The sequence below is a fragment of the Haliaeetus albicilla genome, chromosome 28, assembly GCF_947461875.1.
Source record: "Haliaeetus albicilla chromosome 28, bHalAlb1.1, whole genome shotgun sequence".
NCBI lineage: Eukaryota > Metazoa > Chordata > Aves > Accipitriformes > Accipitridae > Haliaeetus > Haliaeetus albicilla.
In genome coordinates this window covers 555866-574883 of record NC_091510.1, presented here as the reverse complement: position 1 = coordinate 574883, position 19018 = coordinate 555866, and the positions used below count along the sequence as shown (strand labels likewise).

General features: G+C 46.4%; 1 protein-coding gene across 2 annotated transcripts in view; it reads right to left on the bottom strand.

Moving 5' to 3' along the window:
- GRIN2B (glutamate ionotropic receptor NMDA type subunit 2B) overlaps positions 1–19018 on the bottom strand; it is a 219312-nt gene that overhangs the window by 163060 nt on the left and 37234 nt on the right. For both annotated transcript variants that reach the window (XM_069773667.1, XM_069773666.1), the window contains one exon: positions 17612–18040. In XM_069773667.1, the coding sequence (XP_069629768.1) occupies positions 17612–18022 (411 nt within the window). In that variant the 5' untranslated portion in view covers positions 18023–18040. The remainder of the gene's footprint in view (positions 1–17611; positions 18041–19018) is intronic.

The window sequence follows — 19018 nt, the reverse complement described above, 5'->3', positions numbered from 1 at the left end:
CCTAGTCCTAAAATATATTTTAAGCTAAGCAGCTCTCACCCCAGCACCCAGCTCCAGACAGCCCCAGCAGCACCCAGGCAGAGATGAGGCAATGCTGTACCAAGCAGGGAATAAGCATGCCACGGTCACACACTGCCATCCCCCGCTAACCTCACCGCCTTTACGCCTCTCCTACCCCTCCTCACCCTGATTCTGCAGCAGGTTCGTTGAGGAGCAAAAAGCTGGTCCTCGCAGAGCCGGCACACGCCAAGCTGGCATGGGCTTCAGAGGAACTAATTCAGACGGGCAAAGTCTGATCCCTTTCAGGGAGCGTGCGAGAGAGGAGGCAGCGCTCAGCACTTCAGACATCAAGGGAGAGTAAGAGAAAAAGAGATGAGAGGAAGCCTCACATAGAAAAGGCAGCAGGAAAAATGTCCTAATTTGGAGAGACAGGCCTCATTGCCATGGCAACCCAGAATCGCCCCAGAGCGGCCAGATCCGACTTTGTATGTGGTGTTAAACGATTCAACCATTAAGTGAAAATACTAAGGGGAAAAAAATAATGGGGCTGTGGAACAGAAAGTATTTGGCAACAAAGCGTTTTCCTCTGGGGCTACTCTGGCAACTGAAGTGAACCTTTTCAGTCTTAAGTTGTATTTTTTTCCCCATCTTTAGGTGCAGACACATTTTTGTGCATTTACTTCGTTTCTGGAGAATGAGTCACTCCTTCCTCACTGCACTGCCTTCCCTCCCCAGCCTGGTGCTCACCAGCAGTGGGGCCAGATCCTCCCTTCTGGGCCACGGGGGGGAGAAAAGGCAACTGGAGCCCCCATTCCTTGCTTTAAAGTCCCCTACAAAGACCTCCCAGGAAAAGGCTGAAACTGGGAACGCATGGCAAACCACATGGGCACAGTGCAGGGTGGCAGTACACATCACCAAGGAGGTGGCAACAAAATACAGGGTGAGAGTAGCCACCAGCAGCTCCAGCTTCTGGTCTGTGGGCTTGAGAAGGCACATACGGGATGTCTGCAAGAGAGCTGAGGGCTGCTGAGCATGTCTGGCCATGGGGTAAGTGAGCGAAGCAGCAGGAGAGACACTCACTAGAAGTCACACAATGCATCTATTGCTGGCTGAGAGAGGAAGATGAATCCCTGCAGTCGTTAATTAATTATCTGATCTCACCCGGAGACCTTTCTGCCTGCTTTAGTCTATGAATTGCTCCGAACATCACGTCAAACCTCCTCTTCCCACACCCTCACCTCCTTCCACCCTCACTCTTGGGGTACCCTAAGCCCTTCCTCCGCACTGCTGCCTCTTGTTGAACACCCCATTCAGCAGGTCTCCTCGTCCTTTTCTTACCCCTGGCACAGTTCTGCCACCTTTTCTCAGCCCCCACAAGAAGTCCCACCCGTTCTGCAGGGGCTGCCCCTCAAAGGGTGCTAGCACATGGAGGTGGACCAGTACAAAGAATAATAAGGCCAGGTAAGCTGCAAGAAAGGAATATCAGAATATGACTTCATCCTCTGGAGGCTTCCTCCTTGTAACTGAAGGAATAAATCCCACGGGATGAGTTCCCAGAGGACCATCCCCTACAGATTCCTAAGTGCAAAGAGGTAAATTGATTGTCACAACAACATCCTTCTCACCTCATGTCTAATCTACTCGTGTCACCTCATTTCCCTATCCAATTTATTCATCAAATAGCAGCAAAATGTTTGGCCAAAAGGATTCCTTGACAGCAGGGACACATGCAGTGTGAGGGAGGACAGGACATGCTTCTGCACAGGCACGGTTACACAGAGACACAGCCACATGTCTTCCACACGCTGTACCTGTTCCTGTACAAAACCACTTCTCCCTGGCCACAGAAACCCAAACATGCCAAGCAAGAAAATCCTTTTCCTAGTATTGCAGTCTAGACTAGACCAGGAGAGGAGTAAATGGAAAAACTAAACTCACTCCTCTACTACCAGAAAAAAAGCCATCAATGTATGATTTGAGAGATTTGTGTATCTTATAGCAGTGGCACGGCAGGAGCTGCTGGCTGGCTACTGGCACTCTGGAAGCACAAAATGCTTCCCCACAGCTTGTATTGTATATTACTGGGTATTGTTACAGGCACATCTCAAAGACATAGAGTAGAGCAACACACTGCTGGACCAGTACAGTGACCAGCGACCAACACTGTAGGATAGAAATGTGGCCCTAAGCACAGCAGGAGACAAATACCACTCACAACCTCCGCTTCTCCTCCCGGTGGTCAGTATCACAGCATGTTTTTGCCAGCCCGTTTTGCCTCTGGTGAGAAAGCTGCCAGCCACAGCTTCAGTTTATAACAATTAAGCAGATGAAACTTAAAATCCGCATGTGAGCATAAAATCTTCCCAGGGAGCTCAGGCAAGGGCAGAGGGATCAGACAGAGAGAACGGCTGGGACAAGCCCTGGTGAAGATGAGCCCCGTGGCCTCACACCAGGACATGGAGACAGCGAAGGTTAACGGCAGCATGGCTCATTGGGGGAGAATGGACCATGGGCACAAGGAACGGCGCAGCCTGGTGAGGTCTCCAGCCATTACCTAAATGAAGCTGTTCCACCATCTGCAGGCGAGCACACTTTGGCATTAAACATTTTGCATGAAGGCCTAATTAATGGAGCACAAAGTGACTTATTAAATCTAAATTAAGGAACCAACTGACTAGCAAAAAAAATTACATCTCTGGCCAGGTAATGGCTGTATCAAACATTTGGATGTGCCCAAAGACCAGCAAAACTCATCTGGCAGATTCCAAATAAGCAAAAGTTTATCAAAAGATAATCAGAGACTTTTAAAACAAAAGAGAGGGAGGCCACACGATTTTGGGGAGTCTGTCAGGTGACTGAAACTAGCAGAAGGAGAAGGTTGGCTGGTTCATCTTCTGTCCAGTTCCTTCCCATCTCCTTCCACCTCAGCAGCGTTGTCTCCTGCAGGCAGGCACATACTCCAAACTTTGTCAGCCCCATTATAAATTATTTTGGTGTTCAGACTGCAACTGCAGGAGATTAGCCCATAGACCCGAGGAGGACTTGCTACTCAGAGACACGTCCAAAGTTCGCTGTGCACTTCCCTGCCCCACTCTTCATCTCATTACGCCTTTCAGACCTTCCCATCTCTCCCCTTCCCAGGGGTTTAGCCCTTTCAGCACACCCCCTCCTGTAGAACAAGAGATACGTACTCCCTTATTTTCACCTTCAGGCTGGCTCCTCCTCAGCCCACCCAAGGCACCCACTGGTTAGAGCACGCCCTGATCTCCTTCAGTGCCACTTGAAGAACCCAAACCACCACAGTTTGTTGTAGCCTTACCACAAGGCTATGAATAAGGCTAGACAGAAAGCTCAGCCAGCCCAAAGGCAGAAAAAAGTGGGGCAGAAAACAGATGTCTGCTTGTCAGTTATGAAGAAAACCAAGGTGCAATTCACATTTTAAGTGCAATTTTTAAGTCTTTGCATTGAAAATATAGTTAAAGGCACGTGCCCTCCTCTTCCACAGAGGATACTAACAGAATAATCCAATTACTGCTGCTGTCATCAGACTAATTTCTTTTCTCAAGAGGTCTGGTTTTGGATAGAAATATTAAAATCTCCAAGCCTTGCGCCATGTTCTCCTTCAAAAGCTAACCGATAGGAGCACGCGACGCTGAGCAAGTGTCTGTTCATGACTATGTCTCATTTGCTGCTGCAATCCAAGCCACCGCGGTGCGATAGCATGAGTCACAGAGTGCACACATGTGTGCTGAGCACAAGTGTGAATTGAACGTCCAGCCCCGAGAGACAGTGCCGCTTGCATTACATGCTTGTCTACGCGAATCACAGAGCGGGACCGTGCTGGGGTGAATCAGCGTGAGTCACCGTGGGAACGCGTGGCAGGGAGGGTGAGCACGCTGCAAGCGTGTTGGGGCCATGCTGTGCATGGGTCACTTGTGCAGAAATCACAGCTCCCGAGACACTCCGATGCAGGGCTTTGCCCACCTTGTGTGTGCATTTTTAGCTTATTTTCTCTAGGAAATGAAGCTCTAGCAAACTTGGCGTGTGTGTTTGTGCTTACATGAGTCAGGCTTCCCAGTAACTCCTGAACCTGCTAGCCAATTTCCACTTGATTTGACAAAGGGGCAGAGGACTCAAGGAGAATTAAATTATTACGGTACTATACAAAATACAGCCTGCAACTGCATGCAGTCCCAAAGCCTTTGTCTGGCCCCACAGCAGTGTGTATGATTCACCCACTCACAGACAAAGGCTCACTAGGCAGTCAAATAAACTTCATCCTAACCTGGCAGCATGCCTGTAGTGGGCAGCCCCTATATACAGAACCCCCCGGGCACCACAGTACATCTCTCTTTTGCCCAGCCAGCAGGTATAAAAGACAGTGGAAACTGGGAGAGAGGCAATATGAGACCGGGGGGAAATGGGATTATTGTAGGGAGGAGGTGTAGCCAGGTCCTGAAAAATTGAAGCTGCTATGGGCACACCCACTTATTTGGACTGGACATCTTCTAGTTGAAACAAGGCAGAGGGTAGAGAAATGAGATCCTTTTAATGCTCCTGGTCCTCACCATTGGGGGAAGGATGAGTTCAGCTCTTCTGAAATCTCTTCACCCAGCTCAAGTTCTCTCCTCTGTGGACTCTCTGGTGTCTACTAAGGGCTGAGCTCACATTACAGTCTTAGTATATAATTCAGTTAAAGAGTCAATTAACCATGAGATGTGAATCCACTGAAAACAGGATTCATTCATATGGGAGCTGACAAAATTACTTGTTCCATCGCCCTTCCACTTACTCTGTCTTCTCAACAAGCTGTTCCAATGTCAGGTCATAAAATTCACTTTCAAGTGTGCCAGATAGGGGTAAAAAAAAAAAAAAAAAAAGAAAAACCCTCTAGTGTGGATTTGCAAAAGCGATGAGGGACTCTGGGTGTCCATTCAGAGATACAACATGAAAGGCCCAAGTTTCAGCAGTGGACATGCCCAGCATTTTTTCAAATTTGGGCTGCCTTAACCTGTCTCATGTTGGATGTCAAAAAAAAAAAAAAAAAAAAAAAAAGGCACCTATAATCACTGTTCACACTCAAAACACCTTAGCCTACTTCTTCAACTACCACCACTTCCTGGGAGGTAGGCAGAGCCCATTCAGATACCAGGTGTCCTGCACCTGGCAGCTTGGCAGGCAGTGCTGCATGGAAAAGGTGTCCCACTCCACCAGCCCCAAGGCTACCAATTCCCAACCCTCCCAATGCCCACTCAGCCCTGCACACCGAGGAACAGGCTGAGCCTGGCCCACAGCCTGGGCCGTGACAGAGCCCACATGGAGCCAGCAACTAGGAGGCATGGAAGGCAGGCACTTCTGAGAGATGCTCTCTCCATTCACTGTTATCTGACAAATGCGCCATTATCCCACAAGAGCCTCTCTCTCCACTTCCCGAGCGACTGCCTCCTTTGTTAAGAATCCATTGACTCCTCCTTTTTATCTACAGTACCTTCAGAAGAGGATCATCTTCCTTACGTTTCTCCCGAGCTCACTAGGTCATTTGTGGGTTGCCTTTTTTTTTAACTGTCTCTAGTAGATAGCTAAAAGGTATTGGTAACCATCGGCTCACTGCATCCCCTGAAGGAAAGCATGTACTCTTCCCTCTCAACCTCCTTCCATACTGCACCAGCAACAGGAAATTCCCTGCTCCCCACAAGCCTTCCTGAACTGGAAGTGATGGAAACACTGTATTTCCAATGGGGGGAGTCTCAGCAAGAGGAGGCCATCCCCTTTGGAGGGAAAACTCATTTATTTCAAGATGGTCAGAGCTACGTGCGGCCACTTGCAAGGAAGAACATTTCTGGCGATAGTAATTTTACCTTGCACTCAGCCCCATGCAGGGTGTGTGAGCCCTATGATTTGGTAGGCTTAAATAGAAGTTAAGACAATAAAACCCTCTCAGATCTCTGACCTTTGATAGATGTGAAGAACTGGTTAATGCAGCACACCAAACATTGACACTTCAGCTCAAGCAGGTTTGTGTTGGAGGCAGCCTCCATCAGCCGGGAGCCACAAATCCTCACCGCACACCACATCTCATGGGCAGCTCTGCCCCAGCTGAGGTGACACCACACGTTGCTCCTGGCCAGGTCCCCATGGGCTCAGCGGCCTCGTCCCTTAGCCCAGCAGGAATAACCAGCGATGTGCGAGGCTGTTACGAACCCTTCCCCAAGCTTCACGTCCCCTTACCCGCTCGTCCATGACGTGGTATAGACAACACTAGACTGCATGTTCGGCTGTGGTAAGAGGATCACCAGCCTGTCAAGCTGGTGATGTGGAGAACAGTATTAACTGAGTAATTAAATCATTTCTGTAATTACTCTCACACAGCTATAAATAATGTAAGCCCACACGTTCTCTCTGGAAGCCACAATAGTGAGAGCAGAGAGGGTGAGGGATGCAAATGAAAAAGGAGAAATAATAATAATAAAAACACTTAACCTTTACTCAGTACGCTGCATTTTCAAAGCACAGTGCAAACAACAATTAAGAAATGGGTAGAGTGACAGGCAGGAGGGGGTGAAAGGGAAGTGGGAGAAGAGAGAGGAGGGGAAGGGGAGCAGGATTTGAGACCCAGCAAGGCTGGCAGCCCCATGGACACATTGCCCAGCCCGGTGGCCCAGCCACGCTGTGCGGCTCTTCATCCCAAACCTCCATACTGCTGCCCGGGGGGGCTTAAGGGTACAGCTCTAGCTCTGCCTCTGCAGAAAGCGAGCAGCAAATCGAGTACCCGAGCAGGAGCCAGGACAAAGCGCTGCGCTGCACGAGCACACACCTGGAGGAGCCAGCAGCTCCATCACAGAGCATCCTCCTAACGGCGTCTGCCTGTCCCCTCCAGCACAGAGGCTTGGTGGTGACCACCCTGCCCAAGCCAGGCAGCTAGTGGAGCCTGTGGGGGGCTTGCCCCCTCCTCCCAGGAGCTCTTCCCTCTCCCCACCAGGCCTGGGGCCCCGGCACAGGGTGTGCTGGAAAAGAGGGGGCACAGCCGAGCCAGCCCCAGGCACGCTTTGGGAGACCCACTGGCCTTCCCCCCAGGGGGGAGCACAGATGCCAGCGTTCCCGTCCCCCCCACGGAGCCACTTCTGACTCCCTTTGTGGCTCAGTGCAGAGCAGGGAGGGAATATTTCTGTCCGACCGGAGCGGGAGGCAGCGCTCACAGGGGAAGCACCACAGCCCAGTCCCACTGCCCTGCCTCGGCCCAGGCGTGCTCTCCTTGCCCAGTTTCCACCCAAGAGGCTTTCCACTCGTGTTGCACACCCACGGCCTGTTTGCTCAGCAGTTCCGCCACCCCCCCGCTCCCCACCTCTTGCTCCTGCGGCCAGCCAAGCAGCATCACCCGCGCAGGCGGCATCGCCTGGGCAGGCACGTCTCCTCCTCTTTCCTCTCCCTCTGTGCCTTTTCCTATTCCCCATCTCCTGCTTCCCACCTTTTTCCAGCCCCCCCGCCCATCTCCTTGTTTCAGAGTCTCTTCCACATGCAACACCCCTGCACTAGCTCCTCATCACACCCCCTGTGCCCCCCCATCACCCATGTTCCAGCCCAGATACCCTGCTGCACAGTGCGTTTTCTCCTGGCTGGATCCCACCAGGACCCCACAGGAGAGCTCCAGCCCCAGCACGGCCCGTGCAGCCCCCAAGTCCAGGTGCAGGTTTGAAGCACAGTTTGCAAGGACAAGATCTTTTCAAGATAGGTGGCAAACCTCTAAAAAGACTCTGCTGCACGTAGAGTTTCTCATGCTTATAACAAGGCCAAACTTGGGACAACCTATGCAGCGGTAGCAAAAGCACATTTCTGGTTAAAAGTCCTCCCCTGCAAGACGCCCCCTCCAGACCTGTGCCTTTGCTCTGAGGACCTGTGGTGGTCAGGCAGAGCCTTTGGAGGAAAACATGCCAGCACTTGCAACACAGGTGAATCATGTCTCTCCCTGTGCCACATTTGCAGAGAGCGCCGTTTTATTTTCCAAATAAATCGCGAAATAAATCAATCAGCTTGAGGCATACACCTGGCATAGGAAACTTTGCTCAAACAGTCATAGTCTGGCAAAGTTACAGGAAACCCCCAAGAGGATGTTATAATGGGGAATGCTGGGCAAGCTTACAATAGACGGTACTATCAACTCTGCATACAGAAAGTTCTCCTGCATGCCGCAGCTATTCAAGCCACCTCTAATGGGGGTTACAGCTTCTCCTCCTGGAGTCCAGATTTTCATATCAAGCATTGTATTTACTTCAGCTAGAAAAATCCATTAATTGCTCCCTAGCAATTAGGTAGCCTTTGCCTTTTGTAGAGCTCAAAGTACTTTACAAAAACACTGTTATGGTCTTCTTGCAAGGGGCAAATTGCTGTAGGCAGAAGTTCAGCAACTGTCTTAAAGTCATATTTTACAGCAGAGCTGCAGTGAGGACTTGGGTCTACTAGACCTGCTTGATTCTGCTGGCACCCTTTAGATCAGTCTTCCTCGTGTACCTGCCTTTTTTGCTCTTTCCCTGCCCACCTTTAGACTCCCCATGTCCTTGATTCCTTCTCACCCCCGCCTCCTCTGAAACATATATCGTTATTATCAGGAACCTCACAGATACACAGCTAGAAGCTATTTCCAAAGCACAGAGAAAAATTGCCTTGACAGACCCTTTAGGGTATTTTTTTCCAGTCACTCTGTCCTGGTTTCAGCTGGGATAGAGTTAACTGCCTTCCTAGTAGCTGGTACAGTGCTATGTTTTGAGTTCAGTATGCAAAGAATGTTGATAAAACTGATGTTTTCAGTTGTTGCTAAGTAGTGTTTAGTCTAAAGTCAAGGATTTTTCAGCTTCTCATGCCCAGCCAGCGAGAGAGCTGGAGGGGCACAAGAAGTTGGCACAGGACACAGCCAGGGCACCTGACCCAAACTGGCCAACGGTGTATTCCATACCATGGGACGTCACGTCTAGTATAGGAACTGGGCTCGGGGACTGGCGGGGTGTCGGTCGGTGGGTGGTGAGCAATTGCCCTGCGCATCATTTGTACTTTCCAATCCTTTTATTACTACTGTTATCATTTTATTAGTGTTACCATTATTAGTTTCTTCTTTTCTGTTCTATTAAACCGTTCTTATCTCAACCCAGGAGTTTTACTTCTTTTCCCGATTTTCTCCCCCATCCCACTGCATGGGGGGGAGTGAGTGAGCGGCTGCGTGGTGCTTAGTTGCTGGCTGGGGTTAAACCACAACACAGTCTCAGAACTTACTCTTCCCCCCACTCCCCCTCCACAATCCAGAAGAAGTATCCTTGTCTGTCTCTCATCTTGCCCATCCCATTTCTCTTCCACTCTAGCTATAACACATTGTCCAGCCCTTAGTTCAGTCCTGCTTCAAAACAGCTGCAGCAACATGGTTTCCATGCTCTTCCCTAAGGAGGCTAGAGCACATCCTAAAAAAACCTCAGTGACTGAACTTTTTTTTTGATGCACATATGTAACATTTAATATTATCATTTAACAAACCATAATATATCATTTAATATCTTTTCTCAACTTTATCCTGCCGCTCCTACTTCTGGCAGCTACACCAAGCATTATTTTCTCTAATCTTAGTTTACCTCTATTCACTACATATATTAATCATACCCTGACTCATTGTTCAGCCAACCTACAATACGTACATATAGCTGTTTCAGTCTTTCTTCATGTATCAGTTCCTCCAGACCTTTAACAGACTCACAGACAACAATTATATCTTTTTCTGTATCCTGTTTTTTTCCAGCCTGTGTATACGTAATTCCCTTAACTTCCTTCATAATCCATCCCCTCCAAACTTGGTTAATGAAGCAAATAAAAAGCAAAGAGAAGAAGAGATTCCCTGGAAAGAATTGTTTCTCTCTGTCCTGCAGTTACTGGGGAATGACACGCAGATCTAAAGCAGCAGCATCGGGCAATTTCACACTCCGTGTTTTCAATTTCATTTTGAGGCCAGTTTAGGGTAGGGACAAATTTGAGTGTAATTAATTTAGATTTTGTGAGACAAGTAACTGCTTAGGGTTGTAATAAAGGACTGCCTGCTCCAGAATGAAGAAACTAATCTCCTTGTCCGGCTGGGGATGGCACAAATTGATTTAATACTTTTGTGCTGGTTTTTTTTGTTTTGAAGAAAGGGGTTATAATAATGATTATAAATAACTATGGGTCAGATCTCATTAAGCTCCCAGATTTTCTTTAGATAAGTGCTCGCAGATTTGGAGATCTACCTAAACATCATCAGTGTGAAAATCAAGGCTAGAAATCTAGCAAGAACAAACTTTTACACAAAAGCCCCATTACTTGCCAGGTCACAGCTGCGTGGAAATCAACCTTTTCCTCACAGATATTTCAATACCTCTATTTCCAGGTAGACAATGGCAACACTGCTTTTAAATATTAGTAGGAAAGAGGTTAATTCAGCCTCTCTTTTTCCTCAGGTAGGTTGCAGCGGTTGCATTCAGAAAGGTCTTCTGTCACTCGAAAGAAAACATCACTATAACAACAGAAGAAAACTAACAGAACTCCTAGAAGAAGAATTCTGTGACCCAAAATAAAGCAGGCTTATAAATAGCTACAAAAGGCTGATGTAAAGGAATCAGACTTCAGTTTTGCTTGGCATTTGTTGTCTGGGAGTTGTCTTCTCCTTCAGCATCCTACCCCTGCCCCAGCACTGCCGCTGCCCAAAGCGCCCCTGGGCACCTTGGCAGGGTGTGAGCCTCACCAGGGTCCCTCCTGGTTTTCTCCTCCCCAGCCCTGTGACACTCAAGCTCAGATGGTGCCTTCAGGCTTCAGGTGTCCAAGGCTCTGCATTTCTGAGGCTCAGGGCAGAGATGAAGTGCATCCAGCAGAAATTAGTAGAGGGGAGAAGCAGCAATGGGAATATTTCAGGGAAAGTTACATTTCCATAAGATTACTTTTAAAAAAGGGGATTTCTTGCTACCTTTTTAAGTGACAAAAAAAAAAAAAAAATCAGACTCCATATTTTTCTCTTGTGACTTTTGAAAACAATACCCCCCAAAAAAGTGAAGGCCTTGAAGTGGAGTTCCCCCCAAGCAAATGGGAGATTAAGTAGAGGGAAACTTTAAAAATTAAAAAAGCAGACTACTTTAATAGGAAATTTAATAAAAGAAACAATACATTTCTTTGAAAAGTAATTTTTTTCATCAAAATAATATTGACGAGAGTACTTGAGCTCTTGTTTAGAAAATGAGAGTTAACTTTGAAGGATTTAATGGCCCTGGGGAGAGGTTAAAGCTCTTAAAAGTTCATTTCCAGGTTTCCTAATAACTGAGGGATTTTAAGTGCTGTAATTTATTTGTAAAGTAATAAAAATTGTTCTAGGGAAATTCTCAGATGTTAATTAAACTCCACAGAAATACACTACCTATGTTCCCTTCCTTTATAGGAAAAAATGTAATTTTGTATGGATGGATTAGACACAGATATAAACATAAATTACTGATCCACCTGGCCTGCTATTACATGTGTATACTCAAGGGAAAAACAACACTGGCATACAAAACAATATTCTCTATATCTCTGTGACCTACCTTTCTTCTCCCTCCCCAACTTTTGCAGCAGACTCGTAGTTAGAGGACACACGAAATTTAGTTCATTTTTCGAGCTACACAGAGCTTTCCTTTGGCAGCAAAAGGAAGCCGAGTACCAAAAGCAAAAGAATTGTATTAATCATGTCCTCAATTATTAAATGCTTGAAGGGAAACTGCTGATTTTTTTTTATTTTTTAAAATCAAACTTGTCTTTGCTAATCACTAGATTAGTCTAAGAAACATTTAAACTATTACTATCATCAAATGCAGTTTCAGAGAAAAGAAAATGCTTTGTGAAACTACGTGAACTGCATATAATCTTGCTTTGGATGGAAAAAAGGGGTAGGAACCTTCTAACAACATTGAACCATGGTCTTTCAACATTTGCAGATCAAAATGTGTTTTTTCCATCCCCACCCCCCCAGGCAGCATTTTGTTTGGAATATATTTCACTTCAGTTCATATAATCCATTCAAAGGGAACTTTTTCTTTTGGGTGGGGTTTTTGGTTTGTTTTTTTAACTGAATTTCCTTCACACAAGGGCTCTAAAAATTTCAGTTGTCATCCCTAATGGAAATGAAACAAATTTACATCCAAAAAATGGGGTTTGCATTCCCCATGCATCTCTATTATTTAACCTTTGGAAACCTGAGAGTGAAAGTGCTTTCCTTTTAATTACAGATGTTCTGCTTTTAGCAGCACTGTCCCAGTGTCTTTGACTTTGTCCTGGTTTCAGTGTGTATCTAGGTGCTCAGCTTATTCAACTAGTTTTGGATTCCCTGTACCTGCAGCATCACTTTCCTGCACTCTGACCAGCAGCTAGTTTTCTTCCCTGGTGCTTTATACCCATTGTATGAGTTTGGACTTGCCCCCCACCAAAATACCAAAGAATTTCATTGCTGCAGCAGCATGGCCCAGGTATGGAGCAATCACAGCAACCTTCAGCATTGAAAGAGAGAGAGACAACACATCTTGGGAACCTTGACAGAAAACAAAAAGAAAGGGGACAGGGATTTATGAAGCGGGGATGGAAAGGCAGAGGAGAAATTGCAGCTTTGGCATGAACAGGGAAAAAAGAGCAAGGTAGTGGAGGGACTAGCAGAAAAGTCAGCTCTATGCTGTGTGAGAAAAGGAAGGAGAATCTGGCCTAGAACGATCATGGATTTTAGATTTCAGGTTAGTTTCATGCAGCTTTTATACAGATTTTATTACAGGCACAGCACAATTTAACAGATCATTCTTTCCTAGCATTTTATTTCCATCAGTATGGCTACCCTGTGCAGGCAAGCCCTGCAGAAAATAGCAAGGGATGCAGAGATAGAGAAGAATGATTTTCAGCTAGGAAAACATAATCATCCTCTTCCAATATTTTTCCTGGGTGCTGCCTGTGCACTGTGCACCATTGTGTTACTATTAAGCTGCACAGGACAAGAAGCTTTGGCAAAACAATGTGACTGTGGAGAAATAGCGAGGGACAGTTCCACCAAAAATGATGGTCACCAGCTGTGCTGTAAGAGAACCCAAGGCATTTTCTGCTCTTAGCTTTTCTGCTTTCATTATCACCAAGTTGACTTTTTCCATTATTAAAAAAAAAATAGTCTATCATTACAAAACAGACCAGTCAGCCAAATGGTGTGGTCATTTTTTAGGCAAGAAGCTAAATCTTTTCCAACACAGTAAGTGTCCTAAATCTGAACAACAATTTGCTCTTCTCTTAAGGTACCTATAAATGTACAATCTTATTGTTATTTCCTTTTCTGCAACTGCTCCTTTACCTCCTAGTTCTGGGCAGAAGTGTTTTTAGGTAATATTGAAAATACAATGAAAAGCCCAGCCCAGATTTCCAGTCTCAGGTCTGCAAACACAAGATATTGGTTTGTGTGCTTATCTGAACTGAAGCTTGGTTTGCAGCCTCAAAGGTTTCCTTCCACCATCAGTCTCCTAACACAGACCATCCCCATCTGCCAGCTATTTCCACACTGTGATAGGACTGAATTTCTGCTTTCAAAACAACTGGGGAGAAAGGAGAAATTATTTTAAACACTGGAATGGGAGCAGGCATGCTCACTGGTCACGAGTGCATTGCAGTCCTCCGGACAACGCAAACTAACGCTTAAGATCAGGCAACATAAAGCTTTAAAAAGAAAGGTCATTGCGGCAACTTCAGGCAAACCAAAGAGACCACAGAGCTTCCACAAGCAAAGTTCTTGGATCGCAAGAACCGAGCATTGGTGGTGGTGCACATTTCTCTCCTCTCCATCTCACCTATTCCAGATTGAACACAGATCATCAGTGACCCATGCTATTCCCTTTCTCGTCAGAGGTCCAGGTGAGAAGATGCTATCGTCCTAGTCCCTTTTCTAGGTGCCAGCACCAAAACAAGGACCAGGTGCCTCCTTGTAGGGCCGAAACATTGTGATCATTCTCCTACCCTGCCCCACAGCTGCGGGGCTTGCTCCTCTGAGAGGAGCTAACGCAAGGGCTATTGGACCCCCTCAGCCAACACTCCCAGGCCACCCAGCCCCGACAAAATGACTGCTGCAGTTCGTGCTGTTTGGCATCACGGCTGGCACATTCGTCAGAGACTAAAGGGACTGAACCGGCTATGACAAGACTCTCCCTCGGCAAAGTGGTCTCTCCAGAGCTCAAGTGAGGCGCATCGTGTGTCTATGCTTCACCGTTTTCCTGGAACTAAACCCAGACCGTAGTGTGCACATAGATCATCTGGTCATTTTCTTCTGATGCCAAATTAGGCAGAGAATAAATGTAACACTTTGTAACAGCTAAACAGGTAGGATTAGAGACATGAGCACCAAGGAGAGCAACAGGAAAAACATATGCAAATTCCTATATACTCTTTTTTCAGAGGAAAAAGGCAAAACAAGAAGATATAAACGTTATCTACAAAATCTAATCAAATGCAATATTAAAGTGCATGAGCTCGAACAGAACAATCAGGAAATCCAGATGTTATACCTTCAGCAACATACTTCCACCTGTGATGTTACACCTAGGGCAGGTTTCATGGCATTTAACTTGAGGCATCACAAGAAAGTTGGGGTACAGCCTTCTTCAGTAATCAGTGGGGAGACACAGGACTGTCCTGTGAGCATTTCTCTGCACCCTGAGGTGGGTGGGATGAATTGTCCTCAGGTGGTGCCTCCTTCCCCACTGATTGTAAAGATGCCCAGACCTCTAGCCAGCAGGTAGCAAACCTCCAGATGCATGTTAAGTGAGATGAAGCCAGCCTATGGTGCACATCATACTATATAGACAGAAATATTGAGAGGAGAAAAGAAAATTCAGGCTTGAAATCCTCTTTTTTTTTTTCCTTTTTGCCTGCCCTTTCGTGTCTCAATTTACCAGCTTCACAGTTATTACAAAGCACTTTTTACACATGGACCCCAATTTCCTCCCAGACACACTTATTAAACCTTCAATGAAGGTGAAACAGAATTTCACGTGCTACTCCAGGGAAGGCGCTTTGACTGAGGAGGTTTTTTGCATCAACCGCCAGAGAAGAGGGGCTTATCTGTCACACCAAGGCATTAGTGGTTTGTAGCATTCTTTAGGTTTGCATTGGCACTACTGATCACAAACACACAGGGAGCATAACGAAGCTGTAAGTGCAGGTCTGAACCTGTGAAATGCTGAGCAAGTTCGATCACAGCTGACTGCTGTGGGCATTGAGGGGATGCTAAAAGAAAGAAGCAATCCATGCTTGCAGGATCAAACCCCAGCCACACAACTCATCTGCAAAGAACATGACTAACAGTCACTAAAAGCAAAGCCTCTGTCAAGGCCCTCTGTGGAAAACGGATTGTTTAAGGACTTACCAGGCTGACTGCAGTATTTTTAGTAGAATATCAATGTATTTACTCTCTACCATATTTTAATTCAATTCATCAAATAAATGTTATCCATTAAAGATTACACACCTGTGAATCAGAAGCTGTAAAGGTCAGCCTTTTCAATGTATGTTTAAAAGAAATCTTGGCCTTTCCTAAAACTGCAGATCTTTGTACATAACCTGCTTCTCCTGTCTGCAAAACTAAAAAAAAAGGAGTTTGATAAAACAGAGGTCTCCATTCATAAGGCTTCCACCTTTGAGCTCGCCGTGGGCTGCCTGCCTGCCAGAATGCTCTTTAGAACCGAGCCAGTGGGGTACACAGGGCAGTCACGGGAGATGCTGCCTTCCCAAGGAGAGACTAGAGATAGGTAGAAAGAAAAATCTTCGCAAAGTTCAATAGGCCAAATTTCTCTTTGAATTACAGCAGCGTAAATCTGATCCAATCCTGCCAAAGGCAATGGAGCTATGCTGGATTTACACTGCAGGAATCTGAAATCAGAATTTGGCCTGCCACGTTCAAAGTCACAAGGAACTTTTCCCAGTGCTTAGGAGGTCTGGCATCAGTAACACTTACGCTTGTTCAAAGATGATGCAAAATGCCACCGTAAGTGTGAAATGCAGCAATCAAGTAATGCTTCAGACCTCTTTTGCACAGACAACGATAACCATGCAACGCAGCAGGCAGGAGAGCATCGAGATACAGCACTGTTGCCTGACTGTCCTCCAGGACAGAAAAGCTTTATTGTGGGTGGAATGGGGTAGAACGACTTTAGCGCATGTGCAACTATTCAAGGAGAGAGAGAAAAAAAGGCCTGTGATTATTTTATTCAGTGACTACTTTAGTTCAAAGGCTGATATGAAAAAATAACACTGTGTATTAACTTTATGTTATTTGGCAACTGAACAGTTGGTCAAAGAGTGAGAAAATAATCTGTAATTAATTTATTCCGATCTACTCACCTGCAATAATCTGCACTAGATTATTTACTTACAAGGTAAATAAAACAGAAAGTGCCTGGATTTCTCAGCCCACTAGATCTCTTTCTGAGGAAAAGCTGCCACAGTGGCCAGCTTAATTCTCCCCCTTCATTCAGTTAGACCCAATTCTGCCTAGTTAAATGTCTCAGATTCGCTTAAGAGTGACCGGTAAAAGAAAAAGGCTATCGGCTTGTGTCCCTGTTTACGTCTTTGCAACGCACAAAGTGTGGTCAAGAGGGTCTTCTCAACAAAGGGCTTGGCCCCAACTCTGTCTAGCACTGAGCCCGCAGGGAAAAGGGCAGCCCACTTCTCTCGGGTATTCCCACTGGCCCACTGCAGCCCAGAGGCCACTGTTAGCCACACCATCTGGCCAAATGCACACTCAGGTGTGAACTGCTGGGTCCCCTGTTCCTCCCAGGGGAAGACTTGTATCAGGTCCAGCTACACCCCATGGAAGCTCCCTAAGCTGAGAGTTACCAGCTGGCCAAAGATGCTGCTCCCTCTGCATCTTGTCCTGTTCAAAACCAGTAGTGGGAAGGCATGTTTGTGTAGTAATTCCCCAGAAGATTGGCTGGGGCTTGGGAAAACAACGAAATGTCAGTGATATGAAGGAATAAAGTAGTGCAGTAGAAAAAAGAAAGACTTAGCTGGACTGGTTCAAACTGGTTAGTTGCTTAGCTAACACCTATTTAACTTCAGAAGCTGAAGAACACTTCTGAGAGGAGATGGCTTTATTAAAGATTCAATTATTTTCCAATTAAGATGTAAGAGCTGTATTAAGCGTCCCTGAAAATACCACAATGTCCTCCAGCTGCATGCAGGAAAAACCCAAGCTAGCATACTCTTTTAAGGTAAAACACAGGTAAAAATAAAACCTTAAAAAAAATACATAAATCACAATTGTCAGGGCCTCTTTACCCTTCCTAAGAAAGAAGAAAAGGGCTGATTCTTTTGCAGCTCTTTTCTACCTGCTCCTTTCCCTCCTCAGTTTTTCTCTGTTGCAGATAATTCCACATGATTAATAGGCTCTTCTCAGCAGTGCTACACACAGTTAGCTCTTTTAATCTCTCTTTGAATCTGAGACTCTCTAATCCCCCAACCCTTCGGCCCCATGAGACTACACCTGAGGATCACAGAATAAGATATTTCTTTCTGGTTTAAGTTTTGATCTGCAGGTCTGCAATGGAAGGAAGCTCAAATTTACCTTATCTGCCATGATCATAGAGGAGCCTCCATGGATGCCCAGGATGGGAGTGAGGGTCTGGGCAGAGATGAAGTCCAGGATCTGGGCAATGGCTTCCTGGTCTGTGTCATCAGCGAATACCACCCCTTGAATCTTCCGGTCTGACATGAGGTCACAGATGCGAGTGATGATGCTCTTGGGATCTGTCTCATTCATGGCCACCAGCTCCACCCGAGGCACCACTGAGAGGTGGTGGAAGTCATCTTTCTCGTGGGCATCTTTGATGGCCACTTCGTCTGAGGTCCCCACCAGGATGACCGCAATGCCAATGCTCGGGTGGCTTTTCTGGGCATGGGCCCCACTCCCTGTTGTCGCGAGGACTGCCAGCACCAGCCAAAACCTTGGAGAGTAGCACTCCACCCTGGGCCTCATCTTCGGCTCTTACACTCCCTGAGTGAGGAAGAAGAAAAAAAGGAAGGGGGGAAATTAAGAGAAAGGGAAAGTGATTAATTGACAAGTCAGTCATGCATTCAGCCTTTAAGGTAGATCCGTTGATATTCCTCAGCCGCTAGCCCTCCTCCCACCAGTCCTTCTTGCCTGATGCCCAGCCCTTTGGCTACATTCACGGCTCTGTTAAAGTCAGGGGGGCAGACCAGTCCAGTCTCTACTTCAGAGAACAGCTGTCAGCAGAAGATGGGATCATGTCATCTCTCAGGTCCCATGTCACTCTGAGACCCAAGTCAAAAGTGATAGAGAATTGTCCTTTGACGGCTGATCGGCTGTCTTTGTGAAACGGATTGCTAATGTCAAGCCCATGTCTAAGTGCTCACCCTCATCGCAAAGGAATTACTGGTGTTTGTGATCAGTTTGGCCTTCTGCTGAAGGTATAGGCAGGGAGGCTGAAGGGACCAGGCAGATAAGGACTCCCTTTTACTTTTCCAGCACAGCTCCTCCGGAATAAAGTGAGGACAAATGGACAAGGCCATTGGATGCATATGGACGTGCGTATCCATTGCATACAACCTTCCTACCACCGGGGGACACACAGCTCCAGTCTGTAGTACAGTCAGCCATACGCCTTTCACACATACAAGGTTCATTTCTTTTTAAAAACCAAGGAACACAAAATTTCCCAGTGGTCGTGGCGAAAACTGGATCACTGCAGTGTGGGGAAGACATTCCCTCCAAGCCCATATGACAGCTATTTTTGCCCAGAAGCAGAAAGACCCACAGAGCTTACAAAGGTTCACCCTCAGCTACTACAGCCAGGGATGTTACACCGATCTTTTCCCTGAACATGTCCACTTTATTTTGTAATCATAACAGTAGAAATGGAAAAACCCGATGAGGTCATCTCTCCAGCCCCTGCCTGAGCAGGACTGTTCCCTGCGGGATTGTTCCTAGCTCTTTCTTTATTCAGTCTGTTTT